Genomic DNA, 18,805 nt, shown 5'->3' with positions numbered 1-18,805 from the left:
TCCTCCAGTATTTAATTCCAATCAGTACTTACTCTGTCACTGTCTTGTTGGTACTGTAGGCCTCGTTGGTGACTGTGAGTATGTGGGAAGAGTGAGTGATGTGTATCAGTTAAGTCTGTGGTAAGTGGGGGGTTGGCATGGGGAGAACAGTGCAGATGTGTCTTATCTGTGTCTGTGGCCTTTGTGTGCATGGTTTCTGTTCACAAGTCAGGAATTCTGGGACATGTAACTTTTCCTCATTACATGGTGTGGCTTGTATTTATGGTGTGTGTTCATTCATTCATTCACCAAGATTGAGTAAGCAGCTACTCCTGTGTATCTGGCACTCTTCCATTGTTCTAGTCTCTGGTAATGCTGCACATTCTAGTAGTGGAAGACACAGACTAAAGAAGAATACAATAAATATATAAAACCTGAGCTGGTGGTAAGTATATAAGGGTTGCCAGACTAAGGGAAGAAAAATACAGGGCACCCAGTTAAATTTCAGTTTCAGATAAACCCAGAATAATTTTTTAGTGTAAGTATTCCCATGCAGTATTTGGCCTGACTTAGTTTTAATGTAAGTATGGCCCATACAATATGTGGGACATACTGATACTGAAAAATTACTTGTTCTTTATCTGGAATTCAAATTGAACTGGATAGCCCATATTTTCTCTGGCAACCCTGACATGGGTTAGTGAGACTGTGGTTTACTGTGGTTTGTAGAAAGCGGGTCTGGCATTACTCAAGAATGTGTTATAAGTGTGGTGTGTATGACTCGTGACTGGTTCTTATAGAGGTATTTAGCGATGGCTGAAGTTAGCTGTGTTTGTGCGAGAGTTGAGGAGATACATATATATATAGAGTGTGTGTGTGTGTGTGTGTCCTATGTATATAGTGTGTGTGTCTATATACATATTTCATCTCCAGTGTTTGGTGTTGGAGGACAGGATTGTGGTACAGGTGGGTTGTATGAGAACGTAGTAAAGGAGGGATGCGTGTATATACCTACATGTGCTGTGTGTGGTTTACTAAGGAAGTTATATGTGGGGTGTGTGATATTTTTGCTGTATCAGAGTGTACATGGGTGTATGAGTTACTGTCTCATAAAACACCCCTAACAAGAATTCTGTATACACTCTTACGTACACCGAGTGTCAGCCAGGTCCAGGCAGGGTGACAAGAACTTTACCACGCAGACTTTATATCTGATAAGCACTCTACCCCCATTCATCCTGCTCATCTCTGCACTACCACAAACACACACGCACACACAGTCACACACACACACACACACAGGAACTTAGAGCAAAATATTCTGAATGGTCAGGGGCAGTCATTGCCTTCCCCAGCCTGTCCCAGCCACTGCCTGAAAATCTGCCTGCTGTCTAGACCTCCATTCCCAGGGCCCATCCTACAGTCTCCAGGGCCCTGGGCCTGGTAGGAGCTACTGGGCTCTAATCTGGGGCAGAGGCCTCTAGCTGGAGCTCTGGGGTGACCACCCCTCTCCCAGGGCAAGCTACTCGCCTACATTTAATGCACGCAGGCACCACGTGGCCCGTGGCTCTCAGAGCTCCCCGCAGAACCCTGAGGCCATTTCTCACCCCTGCCCACGCGGTCTCAGTCTCTGGAAAACCCTTCCCTTCCCTTGATCTCCTTTGGGAAATTCTTCCTGTTGAAGGAATAAAACCTCCTTGCTTTCAATATGACACCATCCCTGGACAAACAAATCTTCTTTCGAAGTGCATTCCACTTGTCAAGATATTTTTCAACAGGGCCTTCAACTCATGGGGCTTTTCTTTCCACTTTGGTAAAAGAGGCCAAGCAACTCATGGGTCTCTCTCAGCATCCTTGCATCCTTCACATCCCACACCTCATGACCCCAGGGAAAGATCCAAGAGAATAAGAGAGAAATCGGGGACTGAGAAAAGCTGCACCTCTAGGTCTGTGCAAGCAGGATGCAGCCTGCTGTGAGTCCGACAAAGCTCCAGGCCCGGCAGCCTCAGGACAGAGTCCCCAGACCAGCGGAGCTGACCTCCCTTCTCCCAGGGGCATCTGGCCGTTTTGTGTCTCACATCACAGGGACCCTCCGGATGGATACGGCAGCATCAGTGAGAGGAGGTCTCTCGCTCCCTGCTTCACAGGTGACACGTTCTCAGTCCCCCCCATCCAAGAGAAGGTTTAGTTTGGCAGAAACCCATGTGCCCCAGCAAGTTGCCCCCCACATACCTCCTCCGTTCTCGGCAGTTTCCTGGGACTCTTCATTTTCCAGATGTTTCCTCTTTTGTCGCCGTTTCATGGTACCAACTAGAAGTCTCCCTTAGAAGATGCCTCAAGAGATGTCCAACTCCTCCTCTTCCCTACAGGTTGGCCCTTGTTGGCTCTTGGGCAATCCGTTGAAATGATTCAATACAAACAAAAATAGTCAAGTCTCCTAAATGGCTGAAAAACTTGTGCCACTTAGTGAACCAGCAGTACTGCCTAGTGCTCACCAGGGCTGTTATGTTTGCAAGGTTGCCAGGCGCACAGCGGAATTCTGTGACCTCAGTGCTGACATCAGAGCATTCGGTGGACCTGGGTTGAGCACAGTGTCTGCAATAGCTCAGGCCCCATTTTCAAGAACAATTCCTTTTTCCCAGCCGAACCTTTCCCGTGAAAGGGAAAGGTTCATACCATATCTATTATAAATTGTATCATACCATGTCTGTTATAACATTCACATTTTGATTGGAGATCTTTGAATGTCTTTTCTAGAGAGATTTAATATGAATATTTTAAATGGTCTCCAGTTTCCCTGTGGATTATTGACATTTTAAACTCTGCACTTCAATTTTCCCTCAATACGTGTAATTTTGTCACGGCTATTTCTGTACTTAAAGATGAGGAACTATATAATTGATTTCTTCATTTTTTCCCCATCTCTTGCCAAGGTACTGCATTTGATTGTGTCTTGCGAATGAGTGAAAAATGCTAGTCCTTGAGTCAGGACATTGGGCCCTTTACCAAGTAACTCAACCTATCTGGGCTTCAGCTTCTGTATGTGCGATCAAGAGGCTTGGACTAGCTGACTTTTCAAATGCTGTGTTTCTTTGATTCACTCTCACTTACTGATCTGCTCCTTAAGAAGAGGGTCTGTTCTCATAAAGTAACAACAGTCTTTTCCTAACCTTGGGTTGGGCGGAGTTTAACTGTTCGTACTCAGTTTGTTAGTTATATTGCCTTCTACGTATGCTTAGCTCTAAATAATTTATATGGCTCTTGTGACTATGTTTAGATCTTTTTTTCTTATTTTCGTTTACAGTTTCTAATTTGTTATCGCCAGTGTAGAGGAGCCTGACTGATTTTTAAAATGTATTGATCTTGTATGTGTGTGCCTTGTTGAACCGTCTTATTTGTTCCTGCTAGTTTATCTGTGGGTTCTTTTGGGTCTCCTAGATAAATGAGCATATTAAATGTAAATAATGTGTTCTTTGGATAAAGTTTATTTTCTTGCATCTATATATATAGAAGCAATATGTTGAATTGATTTAAATATTTAAATACTTACATACCTGTTATCACAATCTAACATTCTTTATCTTATTTTCTTTCAATCAATATTATGTTTTCAAGACTTATCCACGTGAATCCATATAGATCTAGGTCTCTGATTTTTGACTGCTTGATATTATTTCATCACATGCATATAGCATCATTTATTTTCCATTCAAGCATTATTGGACAATTGGATTGTTTCCCTCCCTTCTCTAGAACAAACAACATTTCCTAGAATATCCCTGAAGATGTCTGACAGTCGAGAAGGGCCAGGCTGCCCGAAGGATTGCTACTTGCTTTTAGCCACCTTCCAACAGGCCGTCTCCAGCCAGCAATTTGAAGCACAGCTGAAATGAAAACTGCCCCAAATGTGAAGATCTTAGGAGCTTCCTAGAAGGTGGGAGGTTAATGATAGGCATCCTGCTGGGATCCCAGGGGAGTCTGAGCTGGCCTGAAGCTCATCTTCCTCCTCCACCTCTCAAGAGAAATGTGGAGGAAAGAAGACTTCAAAAACTGTGAGTAGGGCCTCCCTGGTGGCGCAATGGTTGAGAGTCCGCCTGCCGATGCAGGGGATACGGGTTCGTGCCCCGGTCTGGGAGGATCCCATATGCCGCGGAGCGGCTGGGCCCGTGAGCCATGGCCGCTGGGCCTTCGCATCCGGAGCCTGTGCTCCGCAACGGGAGAGGCCACAGCAGTGAGAGGCCCGCATACCGCAAAAAGAAAAAAAAAAAAAAAAAAAAAAAACTGTGATCAGGTAGAGGGAGAGAGATTGGGGGCCGAAGCTGTAACTGAGGTCTTGGAGTGGGCTGTGAGCACGCAGAGCCTCTAGAGAGCCAGGCTCTGCCTTCTGAGAACTTCTCCCCTAAGGCTGCTCATAATTCACGTGATACCAGCCATATAGAGCCGACTTGGCCCACACTGTCACAGAAAGCCTTATCAGAATCTCTTCTTCTTCATACACTCTTGTGTCTGTTACTTGGTTATTGCCTTTGGTACTCCACTGATGTGAACCACAGTCACCAGGGGATGGAGGACACTAGTGACCCATCTTGCTCTGTGGCCTCAGTCCACAGCTTGAGGGTAAGGGTAGAGGCCAAATGAAGGTCAAGAAGGAAAGATGGAGTTTGAAGAGAAGACCTGAGTTAAGGGTGTCTTCTCAAGTCTTGACGACTGAAATGTAGCTCCAGTACCTGAAGTCCTGCTTGTTCTCAAGGCTGACCACGGGGCTGGGTGCACTCAGTGAAGGAACCATATACACTTAGTATTTCCTTGCTTGCTCACACTTGCCCTCCTCTGATACACCCTCTGCAAGACTGATCTTCCCCTGAAACAACTTTCCACCTGCTACTGTCATCTCATGAACATCTGCTTCCCCTTCCTAGTGCCCCCCTAGAATGCCAGTGCAGCCAATTCATAATTTGATAATCATGCTGCTTACCATAGTCTCAGCAACTTCTGATACATTTTATTCACTTTATTCCATAGTCTTCACCCATCAATAATCTTCCTTAACTTCCTAGCTGCAGGTTAACCCATTCGGAATCATTTCTTTTTCTTTCTCTTCTTTGGCAAATCCTTTCTATCTTTTAAGGTCTTTTTCTTGTCTCTCTACCATCCTGCCTTCCCGAACTTCTTTGTTTTCCGTTTAAGTAACCTTTCAATCTCCTTCCCCAATTTCCTCATAAACATTGAGAGTTTATTCCTCACACGTTAGACAGTGGTTTATGAATGGCCAGGCATAATGGACTCAGAATGAGTTGGCACCCCCGAGGTACCTGTCTTGCTGGGGAGCCACAGGTGAAGGGCTGTCTGCTGGACACATGTTTGCATGGAGTCAGGCTGAGTGGCCTCAGGGTGTTTGCTCTGCACTTGTGTGTGTTTCTCGCTAGTTGGTTTCCTCGCCAGCCACCTGTGACCTCCCTCCATCCAGCCCAGGGCATCCTTCTCATCACAGGGGTAGGATGTTTATCTCTTTTTCCATCACATCCTTTCCCCAAAGTTTGGTTGTGAGTTGTTCCCATTCCAAAGACCTTTCCTCTTTGAAGAGAAAAGAGAAAATCTTGTCTCTCCTTTCCTCTCACTTCACTTCTGCTCTATTATCTCCTCCGTCCAGAATGGCCCACTGACTCAAATGGGTGTAGAACCGAAGATGGCAAGAAATGCCAGCAATTCTGAGATAATAATACGGATGGATCAGGAAAACTTGAAAACCTTTATCCCGCCACATTAAAATAGATTGCACTTCCAGTGTATTCAGAGTCTCAGTGTAGAAACACAAATGATAGAGAAATTGAATTACACTCAAGTTTTTCTTTCCTCCTTTCCTGATTTATTCTAATCCTCCAAGTTAACATGATGAACTATTTGTTAGGTAAACTTTCAGACATTTTCTACCCATGCACACTTTTCTTTTTTTCACATAATAGTGTGAACTAGGTCACTTTCAACATACTGTGATTCTGTGATTCACTGTCTCCCACCGAGTCATCCACTGATAAAGTCATCTGTTTCACGGAGAAATATTTCCAATAGCTAATAGCCAATGTCTGTGGAGTGCTTACTCTGTGTGAGTTTCTTGTAACTACTTTACAGATCTTTTGTACAACGTACCCATGGACCAGGTACAATTATAACCCCCAAGTGACAGATAAGTGTAGATAAGTACAAATAAATACAGTGGCCAAGTGTCTTGCCCAAGACCCTGGGAAGGGCTTCATGTGTAGCCTGATCCTCGACATGCATCGCAAGGTCCCCACAGGAGAGAAACCATATAAGTGTGGGGAGTGTAGGAAGCACTTCAGTCAGGCCTCAAGTCTTCAGCTTCATCAGAGCATCCACACTGGAGAGAAGCCATACAGATGTGATGTGTGTGGTAAAGTCTTTAGTCGGTCTTCACAGCTGCAGTATCACAGGCGAGTTCATACAGGGGAGAAACCTTACCAGTGTGAGACGTGTGGTAAAAGCTTCAGTTGGCGCTCCAATCTTATAAGTCATCACAAAATGTATACTGGGGATACATTTTATGAAAGCAGCGATAGTGGTAAGAACATCAAGGAACTGTCAGAGGATAGAAGTTCTACAAAATGATGTTTTCAAAAAACTCACGTGCAACGTGAATTCTTGCAAGCGTCAGGTCTCATCGGAGAGAAAGTATTTTAAATTAGTTGGTGTTGAAGCAGTAGCTAAGCAGATTCTAGTGTTCAGCAGAGCACACAGCAGAGATCCCTTCTGAGTGGTGCAGTAAGGGCTGCATTCCGAACTTTGACATTTATCAGATGTCACTTAGGAGATAGCACTTAGAAAGGAAAAGAGTTTGGTCTGGGCTTTAACAAAAGTGTAAGGATGAGCTAGTCAAAATTGATGTCCATGAGAATGTGCGCTCCATGAGGGCAGGGACTTGGCTGCTGAATCTACACAACCTTATCATTGACTAGTGCTTTTAGGTGTGCTCAGTACTTGTGTTTTAAATAAACCAAAAGGGGAAATGTATAATATATGAAAGTTGTATCCAGATGGGGAAACCTGCAAAATAAAATTAATTCAGGACATGAACTTTTGTTGAAATACTGAAAACTACTGCAGAAAACCAATCTGCAATATATATTTTTTAAATTTATTTTTGGCTGCCTTGGGTCTTTATTGCTGCACGCAGGCTTTCTCTAGTTGCAGTGAGTGGGGGCTACTTTTCATTGCAGTGTGTGGGCTTCTCATTGCAGTGGCTTCTCTTTGTGGAGCACGGGCTCTAGGTGTGCAGGCTTCAGTAGTTGTGGCACGCGGCTGAGCTGCTGTGCAGCATGTGGGATCTTCCTGGACCAGGGCTCAAACCCGTGTCCCCTGCATTGGCAGGCAGATTCTTGACCACTACGCCACCAGGGAAGGGAAGCCCCCCAATCTTCAATATTAATATGCTATTAGCCTATCGCAACTGGCTCCTTGCCTCCCGCAGCCTCTGTTCTCAAGTTGGGTGGTTATTTGAGACCCCGTCTAGTTTTCCAAGGACTGTGTTCAGTAGAAATTGAACTATCTTGTGATTTTTTTTTCTGATGGTACAGAGTGAAAAAACATGATTAACTTTGCAACAACAGTAACTGCATAGTATACAATTGATTTTTTGTCTGTCAATATTAAGGCAGGGTTTACTGTAACACTTTGAAAGTGTCACAAAAATTGTTTGTCCCTAGAAAAAAAAATTTTTAGTTGACCTTGAACTTACTGATTTCTAATTCTCTGCATTTTCATCCAGACTTTGAAATGTTTGCCTTCTAATTATTGTAGCATTTCTTCTAAACTTCTCAGGTAGGGGCTATGCCATATTCTTCCCCCACATCCATGAGGCAAATACCCAGAAAACTTGTAGGAATTTGATAAAATTATCCAGTGTATTATTGAGACAAGACTGACATTTATGTGCTTTTCCCTATTGGTTGCAGTAAAGCATGGTTTCAGGAAAGGAGTATATATATCAGAATATATTAGATCTCTTTGATTTAGAAATCATATAATTGGAAGTTATTGATTATGAGATTAAAATACCAAAAAGATGAACACCACATCAATGATGTCACTAAATTTTTTAATGGAAATTAGTGTACAGCTGTAAGAATTTGAGTTTTGATAGATTCCTATATTAATCTGAAGCCGGTAAAATGATGACAGGGACTTCCCTGGTGGTACAGTGGCTAAGAATTCGCCTGCCAATGCAGGGGACACGGGTTTGAGCCCTGGTCCAGGAAGATCCCACATGCTGTGGAGCAACTAAGCCCGTGTGCCACAACTACTGAAGCCTACGTGCTTAGAGCCTGTGCTCCGCAACAAGAGAAGCCACTGCAATGAGAAGCCCGCGCACCGCAACGAAGAGTAGCCCACACTCACTGCAACTAGAGAAAGCCCGCACGCAGCAACGAAGACCCAATGCAGCCAAAAATAAATAAATTAAATAAAAAATTTATTTTAAAAATTTATGACATATCATAATCGCAGGAGATACACAATATGGGCTTTGAGAGGTCACAGATTGTAGCCTTCATAGTATAATCAACCATAAATCTTTGTTAGTGTTTGTGTATGTGTGCATGTGCACACATGTATGTGTACATGCATAAGATCATGTGTAAAGGGATACTCTTCCAGAGTGGTTTTCCTAGGCAAGGAGCATTTTGTGATATTTTTCCATTTTATAACTTCATGTTATATTTTTTTTCATTGAATAGTGGGTATTGCCAAAGCAGGAAATTATTTTAATAGAATTTGAAAAAGTATTAAATAATTATCCCTTGCAGTTAAGACCTCATATGATTGTTCTATATTGTCATAAGGCATATAAGATCAAAATATGGTATGAACTCTGGAAGCCAATTTCAAAAACAAAACAGTTCTCAGATTATTTTGCATACACAGAAAAATTCATGAGTTTCAACAGTTGAAGCTTTATTATTTATGCTGTGCTTTAACTACAGATCCATAATAGGGAGAGGGAAAATCCTGGAGCTAGAAACAAAAGTGGATATACCTACATTGTGGAGGTTTAAAAAAAAAAGTTTCTCTTGTTGAAAAGATGCACATGAGGAGAGAACTAAGCATAATAGCAGAGGACCCTCTGGATGTGGAACCAGTAAGGACAAAGCAGGTTTGGATGGCATTCCATACGCAGACCAATGGTGGTATTTTTAATATAGTTGGTTAAAGGGCTTTATTTAGCAAGTTACAGTTGACCCTTGAACAATGTGGGTTTGAACTGGGCAGGTCCACTTATATGCAGGGTTTTTTTTAATAGTAATTACTACAGTACTACATGATCTGTGGTTGGTGGAACCCATGGTTGCAGAATTGCAGATACAGAGGAACCACGGATATGGAAGTCTGACCATAAGTTATTTATACAGATCTGTCTATCCATCCATCCATCCGTCCACCCATCTGGAGAGAGAGAGAGGGAGTGAGTGCACGTGCTAGGTATTTACAGAAGTAGATATGGAAGTGCGAGGATATACAAACACACACATGTGTATGTGATGTATACAAGCATGTATATCCACGTTTCTATTTCAGGGCTGGAGCAAGGAAAGTGTAGAATGATCCTGGAGAAAATTTACTGTGCCAGAAAGTAGGAAAGAGTGGTGGGACGTGTAAAAAGATCCAGCTTGAAGAGACTCACACTGGGTAAATCTGAGCAATTTGACCATAAAATAAATAATTATCATACAGAATATGAATAAAAAAAGAGGAAGGGAGGGAAGGAAGGGCTCTCATAATAGAATGCCAAACCATAAATATATAGAAGGAATGATGTAATGTAAAAATCATTATTTACAACCATCATAGTAATGATAGGTTCTGGCAAGAGTAATCAATGAATTATAAAACTACTGGTTGAAAGTTTACAAGGAGCAGGATGCTACAAAACCCAAAATATCTCTCCACAAAGTATTAATCACAACAAGAAATACAGTAGGTATAAATTTGGTGAACACTACCTTAGCCAAGAGGTGAACATTATCAATAACAGAACAAACGAACGTTTTAGATCTCTGGGGTATGATATGCTGAGAAGGACGCAACGTTGCTTCAGTATTATTTCTGACAGAAATAAACAACCAGATCTTATCACAAGGAAGCATTCACGTTGAGAGTCTCCTGTTTCACAGTTATGACCACAGGGAGCATAACTGGCCAAAGGTCCCAGCTGCTGCTCTTAAATCCATCACCACGTTTGCCTGGAGGCCGGCCTTGCCCCTGATTGCTCCTAGTCAGCACAGCAGGGATCCTAAGGCAGGCCATTTCTTGGAGACCAGGATTCCTCTGTCCAGTGACCTTTTTTCAAGGACTCTGACAGCCTTGAAGGATTTTACGTAGATTACAAGGCAGTCTGGGATGATTTACCAAATCTTTCTTCCAAATCTTCACTCAGGGTCAGACTTGCACTATGAGCTGATAGTTCTGCCAGCCTTCCAGAGCTCCCTGCCATTTTCTCTCCGATGTTTTCCCTAGTGAAATATTTGTTCATTAAAGTCTTTCTCAGCACTTTGCCGTCTAGTTCTTGGAGGACCAGGACAAACCCCAAACCCTAGAAGCATCCCTTTTTGGCTCTTTCTAGTAACCTTCCTTTCCATATGGTAGCCACTAATTTGTAATGGTGTAGATTCACTTAGCCTATTTTGTACTTTATATAAATGGAGTCATGTAATAGGTGCTATTTTGTGTTGGCTTCATTTGCTCCACAGTATATCCATGACATTTATCCATATTGTTGGGAGTGGATACCGTTGATTCATTTTCATTGGTGGATATTATTGCAGTGTGTAAACATATCAAAATCTATTTATTAATCCCATTATTGGTGGGTATTGGGTACTTCCCCATTCTTGGCTATCACAGGTAGTGGTGATGTGAGCAATCTAGAATGTGCCTTGTGCACTTGTTTGAGGGATATTTCTATGGGTGGAACCAAAGGGTTATAGGGTATATGTTCAACTTTGGTAGATACAGTTGACCCTTGAAGAATGCATGGGCCTGAGGGATGCATCTGAGTCTTTTAGTCCATAGATGTTTTTAAAATATCTCTCACTTTTGGCCCAAGAGTGCTGCGTTTGGGTTTACGGTGTTTCTTAACTTTAAAATAGTCCAATTTTTCAATTTTTTCTTTCACAGTTGGTGATTTTTTTGGTCTTAAGAAATTCTTCCTACTCCAAGGCAAAAAGGCTATTATCTTACGTTTCTTTCCTAAAGCATCATTGTTTACTTTTCAAATTTAAGTCTGCAGATCTTCTGGAATTTATATTTTTATATCCTATGCAGTAATGATTAATATTTTTCCCATATGGATATCCAGCTGACTGAGAACCAAGAGTTGACCCTTGGACAACATGGGTTTAAACTACACAAGTGCACTCATACGAGGATTTTTTTTTAATAGTAAATACTGCACTACTACACGATCCAAGGTTGGTTCAATCCTCAGATGCAGAATTGCCGATTATGGAGAAACCATGTACGTACAGAGGACTGGCTATAAGTTATACTTGGATTTTCAACTTAGCAGAGGGTTGGCACCCCTAACCCCCTTGAACCCTAGTTCAAGGATCAACTGTATTAACAAGAGTTCTTTCCCCTCTCTGCTGCAGTGTTTTCTTGTCTTTCTTTTTTCTTTTGGCCGTGCTGCGTGGCTTGCAGGATCTCAGTTCCCTGACCAGGGATTGAACCAGGGTCACCACAGTGAAAGCGCCAAATCCTTACCACTAGACCACCAGGGAACTCCCTGCAGTGTTTTCTTTTTACACGTTGTTATAATGTCTGTTTCAACATGGATTTTGATGTCTATTGTCTTGTCTATCCTTGAGCAAGCACCAGACTATCTTATATTGTAGATTTATAGTAAGATTTAATGTGACTAATACCTTTCTTTTCATTCTTCTTTCAGATTGTCCCAGCTCTTCTTTTATTTTTTATTTTTATGTTTTTTTAGATGTTGGGGGTAGGAGTTTATTTACTTATTTTTGCTGTGTTGGGTCTTCGTTTCTGTGCGAGGGCTTTCTTTAGTTGTGGCAAGCGGGGGCCACTCTTCATCGTGGTGCGTGGGCCTCACTATCACGGCCTCTTGTTGGGGAGCACAGGCTCCAGACGCGCAGGCTCAGTACGTGGCTCCCGGGCCTAGTTGCTCCGTGGCATGTGGGATCTTCCCAGACCAGGGCTCAAACCCGTGTCCCCTGCATTAGCAGGCAGATTCTCAACCACTGCACCACCAGGGAAGCCCCCAGCTCTTCTTGTAGCTCTTTGCTTTCCCACATAATATTTGTAAACATCTCATCAATTTCCAAGGGAAAAAATGCTGATGTTTTTATTGGGGTTTGATTGAGCCTATAGATCATTTTGAGGATTACTGATATCTTTGTAATATTGAATCTTCAAGCCATGAATATCACTATTTTTAAGAATTTCTCTTGGAGAAAAAGAAAAGTGGATCCCATGTAATAAAATGTACATAAATAGACTCCAAAATATTTAAAGGACCTACATGTGAAAGATAAGTCTAGAAAGTTAACTTTTAAAAGGTAGAAATCTATTTTTTCACCTGAGGAGTTTCAGAAGCACAGATATTAAGAAATTATTGGTTTATTATCTTATAATTAAAGATTTCTATTCCATGAAGAACACAATAGAAAAATTTTAGAAACACGTGCCCAATTAGGAAAGGATACTTGTAATTGGTAAAACTGAAAAGGTATTAATAATCAGAATATGTAATAGAAATGAGGAAGAAAAAGATAGCATCCACATTAGAAAATGAGGCAAAAGTTTTAAGTAGACATTTATAGATGAAGCTACCAAGCATTTGAAAAAAAGATCAAACTTATTAGAAATCAGAGAAATTTAACTAAAACAAGATACTACTATACATTTAATACACTAGCAAAACGGTGATGAGTCGTCCAAATGAAGGTAAGTGGTTGCACAAAAACCTGACGTGCAACTCTTTGGTAATCTGGACTGGTGTAGCCGTTCAGGAAGTCAATCTGGCTATATTATTAAAGTATACATATTTGCTATGAAATAATTTCACTCGGGTATGTATTCCAAAGAAATTCTCAGATACGTCTATAAACAAATGTAAGAAGATGTTTATTTTATTATCATTGGCATGGCAGTTGGAAGAGTACAGGTAAAATGTGGGTGCAGAAAATGGAACTCTATGAAACAAATTAGATAGATGGGTGAATTTTTGTTTGTTTGTTTGTTTTTCTGCGGTACGTGGGCCTCTCACTGTTGTGGCCTCTCCCGCTGCGGAGCACAGGCTCCGGACGTGCAGGCTCAGCAGCCATGGCCTACGGGCCCAGCCGCTCCACGGCATGTGGGATTTTCCCAGACTGGGGCATGAACCCACGTCCCCTGCATCGGCAGGCAGACTCTCAACCACTGTGCCACCAGGGAAGCCTGGATGGGTGAATCTTAAAAATATACTCCTGAATGAAGGAAATAAACACCAGAATGAATTTTATGACACAATATTATTTATATGAATTGAAAATATACACAAGTGCACATTTTGCACAAGAACACACCCAAAAGAAAACACATCAAACAAATTAGAATGGTAGCTTACGGGGTAGAGAAGGGAGTGGAGGGTGCCATAGGGAACAGGAGGTGAATAAATAAAACTTAATCATGTTACCGTATTTCATCATGCTATACCCAAGATTTCACTTTACTTGTAGTGGAAAGAAATCCTGTGTGCTATGTTGGCTTAAGTCAGGAATAGTTCTTGGAGGATATTTTCCTGAAAGAATTTGGAACAAATTTTTGAAAAAATCTTTGTTTATACTATGGATGATCTTTTTTTGTTTGTTTTGTTTTTTTCTTTAATTTCTGTTTTGTGGGTGTGTGTGGGATCTACTTTATTTTGTATTTCATTCATCTGATCTTATATTTTTCCATCTGCCTTCTTCAGTTTTATTATTCATTTATTAATTTCCTGAAATGGATGTTTTCTGAATCAATTTTCAACTTCCTTTCTACTTTATTTGTTTTGTTTTGTTTTGTTTTTGTTTTCCTTGCTCTACGCGGGCCTCTCACTGTTGTGGCCTCTCCCGTTGCGGAGCACAGGCTCCGGACGCCCAGGCTCAGCGGCCATGGCTCATGGGCCCAGCCGCTCCGTGGTATGTGGGATCTTCCCGGACCAGGGCACGAGCCCGTGTCCCCTGCATCGGCAGGCGGACTCTCAACCACTGCGCCACCAGGGAAGCCCCCCTTTCTACTTTAATATATGCTTTTAAGGCTCAACATTTCCCTCTATGTATGTGTTCAAATCTCCAGATCCAATTATGAATTTGAATGTTTCTCTTCATGGTTCTGTCAATTTTTGCTTTATAAAGTATCAGCTGAAGTTATTAGTTTCTGATAATTTGAAACTTTTATGACTGTGAAGTGTCCCTCCGTATGTCAAGTAATGCTTTTTCCTTCCCCTTAAAGTTCACTTGGTCAAATAGCAATGTAACAGATTTTATAATTACAGAAATAACTTGAGACCTAGGATGTTGATGTCTGTCTCTAGAAAGGATTTTCCCTTGCTTCTGCACGGGTTGTAAGATGCTAACAAAACACGTTCACCTTTACACAATTTCAGGGAATGAGGTGTTTGGGCGTTTGGCTTCAGTCCCTGCCAAAGAAAGCCCAGTTTCCTTCTCCCCTTATTCCAATGGTGAAACTCTTTGGGGTTTACCAGGAAGCCTTCGTGGCTGTTAATGCTTTTATGTCGCTTAGCCTCTTGAAGACGTCCAAAATTCTACTGAGTTTGTACGCCTTTCAATGAACAGAATCTACACTCTTCTGAGGCCTACACAGTAGGACGTCAAGACTGCCTGAGACCTTCTCAGGGATTCCGGAAAGTGCAAACCAGAGTGAAAACATGTAGGCCAGAGCTCGTGCCGGTAGACACCCCCGCACCCACCCTTGCATTCTGGGACATGTAGTCCAGAGCTCGTAAACTCGTGTAGTCCCATATACTGCAGCTACAGTAACGCCTCGCTGTAAAGGTTTACCCGCGGAATTCTGGGAAATGTGGTCCAGGAGTTCCGGGTTAGTCGCAGGCACTTCCGCCCCAGGAGGACACGTAGCAGCCATGTTTTGCCTGATGACGGTGTTTCAGGTCCGCTCTTCACGACCCCTTCAAGCTTCCCCTTTGCAGACCTTTCATTTGGGGAGAAAGAGGAGGTGCGGCTAAAAGCGGAGGTTTGAGGGCCTGGAGTGGTGATGTACGTCCCGCGGGCGGAGCTTCTTTGCGTTTGGTAAGGTACCCGGGATGGGGTGGGCTCAGGTCGTGCCTCCTGGGGTTTGAGGGTCTCCCCGGTTTTCTTCACCCCTAACCTGACCCCGTCCCCCACCTATGAGCTAGCCCTACCGCTTCATACGGCGTCACACTGGGTGAGTTGCTTAACTCCTCTGTGCCTCCGTTGCTGTTCGGTAAAAGGGGGGAAAAAGGAATGCCTTGTTAATATAGTGTTGTGAGAAGAAACGAGATAGCACAAGTAAAAGGTCTACAACTGCCTGATACATTGTTGGTATTAATACTACGCTAATTCGGGAGGCACCCATTTCGCAGCGGGATTCTGTGAGCCCAGGAAGCTGAATTGTCCTGGACTCCTGGCCTGTTTTGGAAGGAGAGGACTTCTAGCTGGTACGGGGGCGGAAGGGGGTGCGGTATGAATTAGTGGGGATGGAAACACAGCCCTGGTATTTCACAGTCTCCTTTCCTTCCCCAGCCCTGGCTTCTCCAAAAGCACTGCACGGAGGAAGAGGCAACAGAGCCCCACGTGAGTAGGACTTGGCATTCTTCTACTTAAGATATTCCTATAAATTGTAGAACGTATGGGACATGGGTAACGATGATAACTGAGCCTTGGTCACTAATTTCCATCCTAAAAGCTTTATGCCAATGAACACATTTCCATCAGGCAGTGGCTCTGTGAATTGGTACTGCTGTTTTCTCTACTTTAAGGCTGAGGAGCTGGGGGCAGGGAACACAACCCTGTTGGCCCATCCTCACCCAGATGGTAGGAGGCAGAGCTGGGGTTGGGACCCAGGCAGTTTGAGTCCAGCAGCTGAGTTTGCTAATCCCTTTGGTATATTCTCTTTGAGCATAGGGTACTGGCTAGAATCATATCATGAAAGGAGGTTGGGACTTAATTGTGGGGACCTTGAGAGCAAGGTTTAGGCTATTTTATGAGTTTTTAAGATAGTTTTCTCAACTGGGTCATTTATTTTATTTCAAATAATATGTATATCATAGAAGTAGCATAATCATTATGGAAAAATGCAGATATATACATAAAGAAAAATTTTAATTATCTGTAACTTTAGGATGTAAAGATAACCGTTGTTAATGTTTTAGTGCCTTTTTGTCTGGTTACTCTTTGTGTATGTTTCTGTGTAGTGGAGGCTGTTTTTTGTGGGACTGATGTTACACTGCAGTGCTACTCAAATTGTGGTCCACAAACCAGCGGCATTGGCATCACTTGGATAGAAATGCCCAGCCTTGAGCCCCATTCGAGACCTTCTGATTTATAATTTCTGCGTAGGGGGTCCAGGAGGCTGCATTCCAACAAGATCCCGCAGTAATTCACATGCACGTGAAAATTCGAGAAGCTCAAGAGAGGGTCTTTTCTGGAAACTGAGGCCGAGGAAATTGACCCTGCTGGATGTCACAGATAAAACTGAGCTGGATTCACCAAAGCCCTACTTAGTCCAATGATTTTATTCCCCCACTAATTATTGTCAACTGTCAGGGCCCCTTTCAGAAATCTGAATTGAGCAGAAGACAGCTAGCAAGTGTAGAGTCAAAATGGAGGTCGTTAGAAGTTGTGAAGATATCTCTCTCCCAAGCTTTGGGGAGTGGAATCATTGCCATCTTTTGTACTAGATCGAACCCGGGCCCCCTGCATTGGGAATGTGGAGTCTTATCCACTGCACCACCAGGGAAGTCTCCCATTTATTTCTTAAACTTTCCTATATTTATAATGATATAATTACAATTCAGATTCCTGTCTTTTTTCGTTTGAATTAGGTATGGACTGTCAAACTATTTTTTATTGTTGTTGCAGAATCCTGGCTTTTATTAGTTCTCTTTACCTCTGTGCATAATTGTCAAAAGGGTACTTCCTGTTTAAAAAGAAACTTAACGTATTTTTATACCTTTTGTAAAAAGTTGTCCATGTCAATTTAAATGTTATTGTTGCAGTCACAAAATCTTTAGGAAGACAAGCAGAGATTTTCAGAAGTCTATAAAGACTCTCACATAACAGGGCAACAATGGATGACCTCCACATGTCTGACAGCCTTCTGTTGGTAGAAATCACATCTCTAAGGATAATTTCTAACTAAAATATCATCTGCTTTACCGCAGTTGCTAAGAAATAAGAAACCCTGACAGTGGTGTTCTCAGAGCTTCCTACCTTATGACGATGTCACGAGGTGGATGCCCGTGTTCTCCCCTACTGGCAGAGGACAGAACTGAGGCGAAGAGATGTGAATAATTTGCCCAGGGTGACACTGCTAGTGAATGGCGTAGCCTGATCAGAGCCCATGCATATTGACTCCAAAACCCACTCTGACTTACATGGTCTCTGTTTACACCATACCCAGAATACGAATGACCCCTGTGGAAGCTGCAGGCACACTGTGAGGGGGCCACTGTGTATGGATGGGCAGGTCATTCCTCACACAGCCACTGAGGGGGTTCACGGGGGCATCTGGTATCTGCGTGGGGCTCTGCTCATCAAGCATAATCAGCTGTAGCCACCCCGAGGACTGGGAGCCTTGGTAATTCACAATGAGCACCACGTGGGTTAGTGACTTCTTTTTCTTTAAACCAGTTTCCAGTTTGACTTCTTCTTTCCCTGTCTGTCTTGTTAGGACTCTGCACTGCCCCAGAAGGAGAGAGAAAATGAGCACATTCCAGGTGAGTAGAGCTTGCCTTTTTTGTACTCAGGTTGGACACAGGTTTTCCTCTTTTTTTTCTTTTTCTTTTTTTTTTTTGATTGGAGTATAGTTGATTTACAATGTATTAATTTCAGGTGTACAGCAAAGTGATTCAGTTATACATATATATACATATATTTTCAGATTCTTTTCCCTTATAGGTTATTACGAAATATTGGGTATAGTTCCATATGGGTTTTCTCTTTCAAGGAGAGTCTAAGCATATGAGGACCTGAGTGTGCCATGTGTGCTTTTTTAAAAATTCCTGTTAAATTTAATTGGTTGCGGTTTTAATTTTTGTTTTATTTCATCATTTTTTTATTTTACAAGTAAAAGAAAAATTAAGGGAAATGAAGGACATCTTCCAGTCTACTGCTTACCTGCTTACAAATTAGCTGCATTTCTATTTCTGTAATCTCTTCATCATATGTATTCATGGATGTGTATTTGTATTTATAACATAGATACAGTTTTAAATTGTTTTTTTCATTTAATACTAGCTAACATTCACTTTTAATTGCTTTATCATGTTCCTGCAAACTTATGCACCTATTTTTTTTTTTTTTTTCTGGTATGCGGGCCTCTCACTGTTGTGGCCTCTCCCGTTGCGGGGCACAGGCTCCGGACGCGCAGGCTCAGCGGCCATGGCTCACGGGCCCAGCTGCTCCGCGGCATGTGGGATCTTCCCGGACCGGGGCACGAACCCGTGTCCCCTGCATCGGCAGGCGGACTCTCAACCACTGCGCCACCAGGGGAGCCCTGCACCTATTTTTTATACCATTCTTTACTCACAGACATTTAGTTTAAAGACTTCTCCTGTTTT

At 42.5% G+C, this 18,805-nt stretch overlaps 2 protein-coding genes across 2 annotated transcripts in view; both read left to right on the top strand.

The window, feature by feature from the left end:
- LOC132502212 (zinc finger protein 234-like) overlaps window positions 1-6,993 on the top strand; it is a 258,802-nt gene extending 251,809 nt beyond the window's left edge. Inside the window, 1 exon segment of the mRNA XM_060118061.1 lies at window positions 6,240-6,993. Within this exon segment, the coding sequence (XP_059974044.1) occupies window positions 6,240-6,603 (364 nt within the window). The 3' untranslated portion in view covers window positions 6,604-6,993.
- Window positions 6,994-17,947: 10,954 nt separating this feature from the next.
- Window positions 17,948-18,805, top strand: part of LOC132501387 (zinc finger protein 226-like) — a 91,957-nt gene continuing 91,099 nt past the window's right edge. Inside the window, 1 exon segment of the mRNA XM_060116970.1 lies at window positions 17,948-17,962. Within this exon segment, the coding sequence (XP_059972953.1) occupies window positions 17,948-17,962 (15 nt within the window).

The sequence above is a fragment of the Mesoplodon densirostris genome, chromosome 14 (assembly GCF_025265405.1).
Source record: "Mesoplodon densirostris isolate mMesDen1 chromosome 14, mMesDen1 primary haplotype, whole genome shotgun sequence".
Classification (NCBI taxonomy): domain Eukaryota; kingdom Metazoa; phylum Chordata; class Mammalia; order Artiodactyla; family Ziphiidae; genus Mesoplodon; species Mesoplodon densirostris.
Note: the sequence above shows the minus strand (reverse complement) of the source record. Positions and strands in the feature narration are given on the sequence as shown.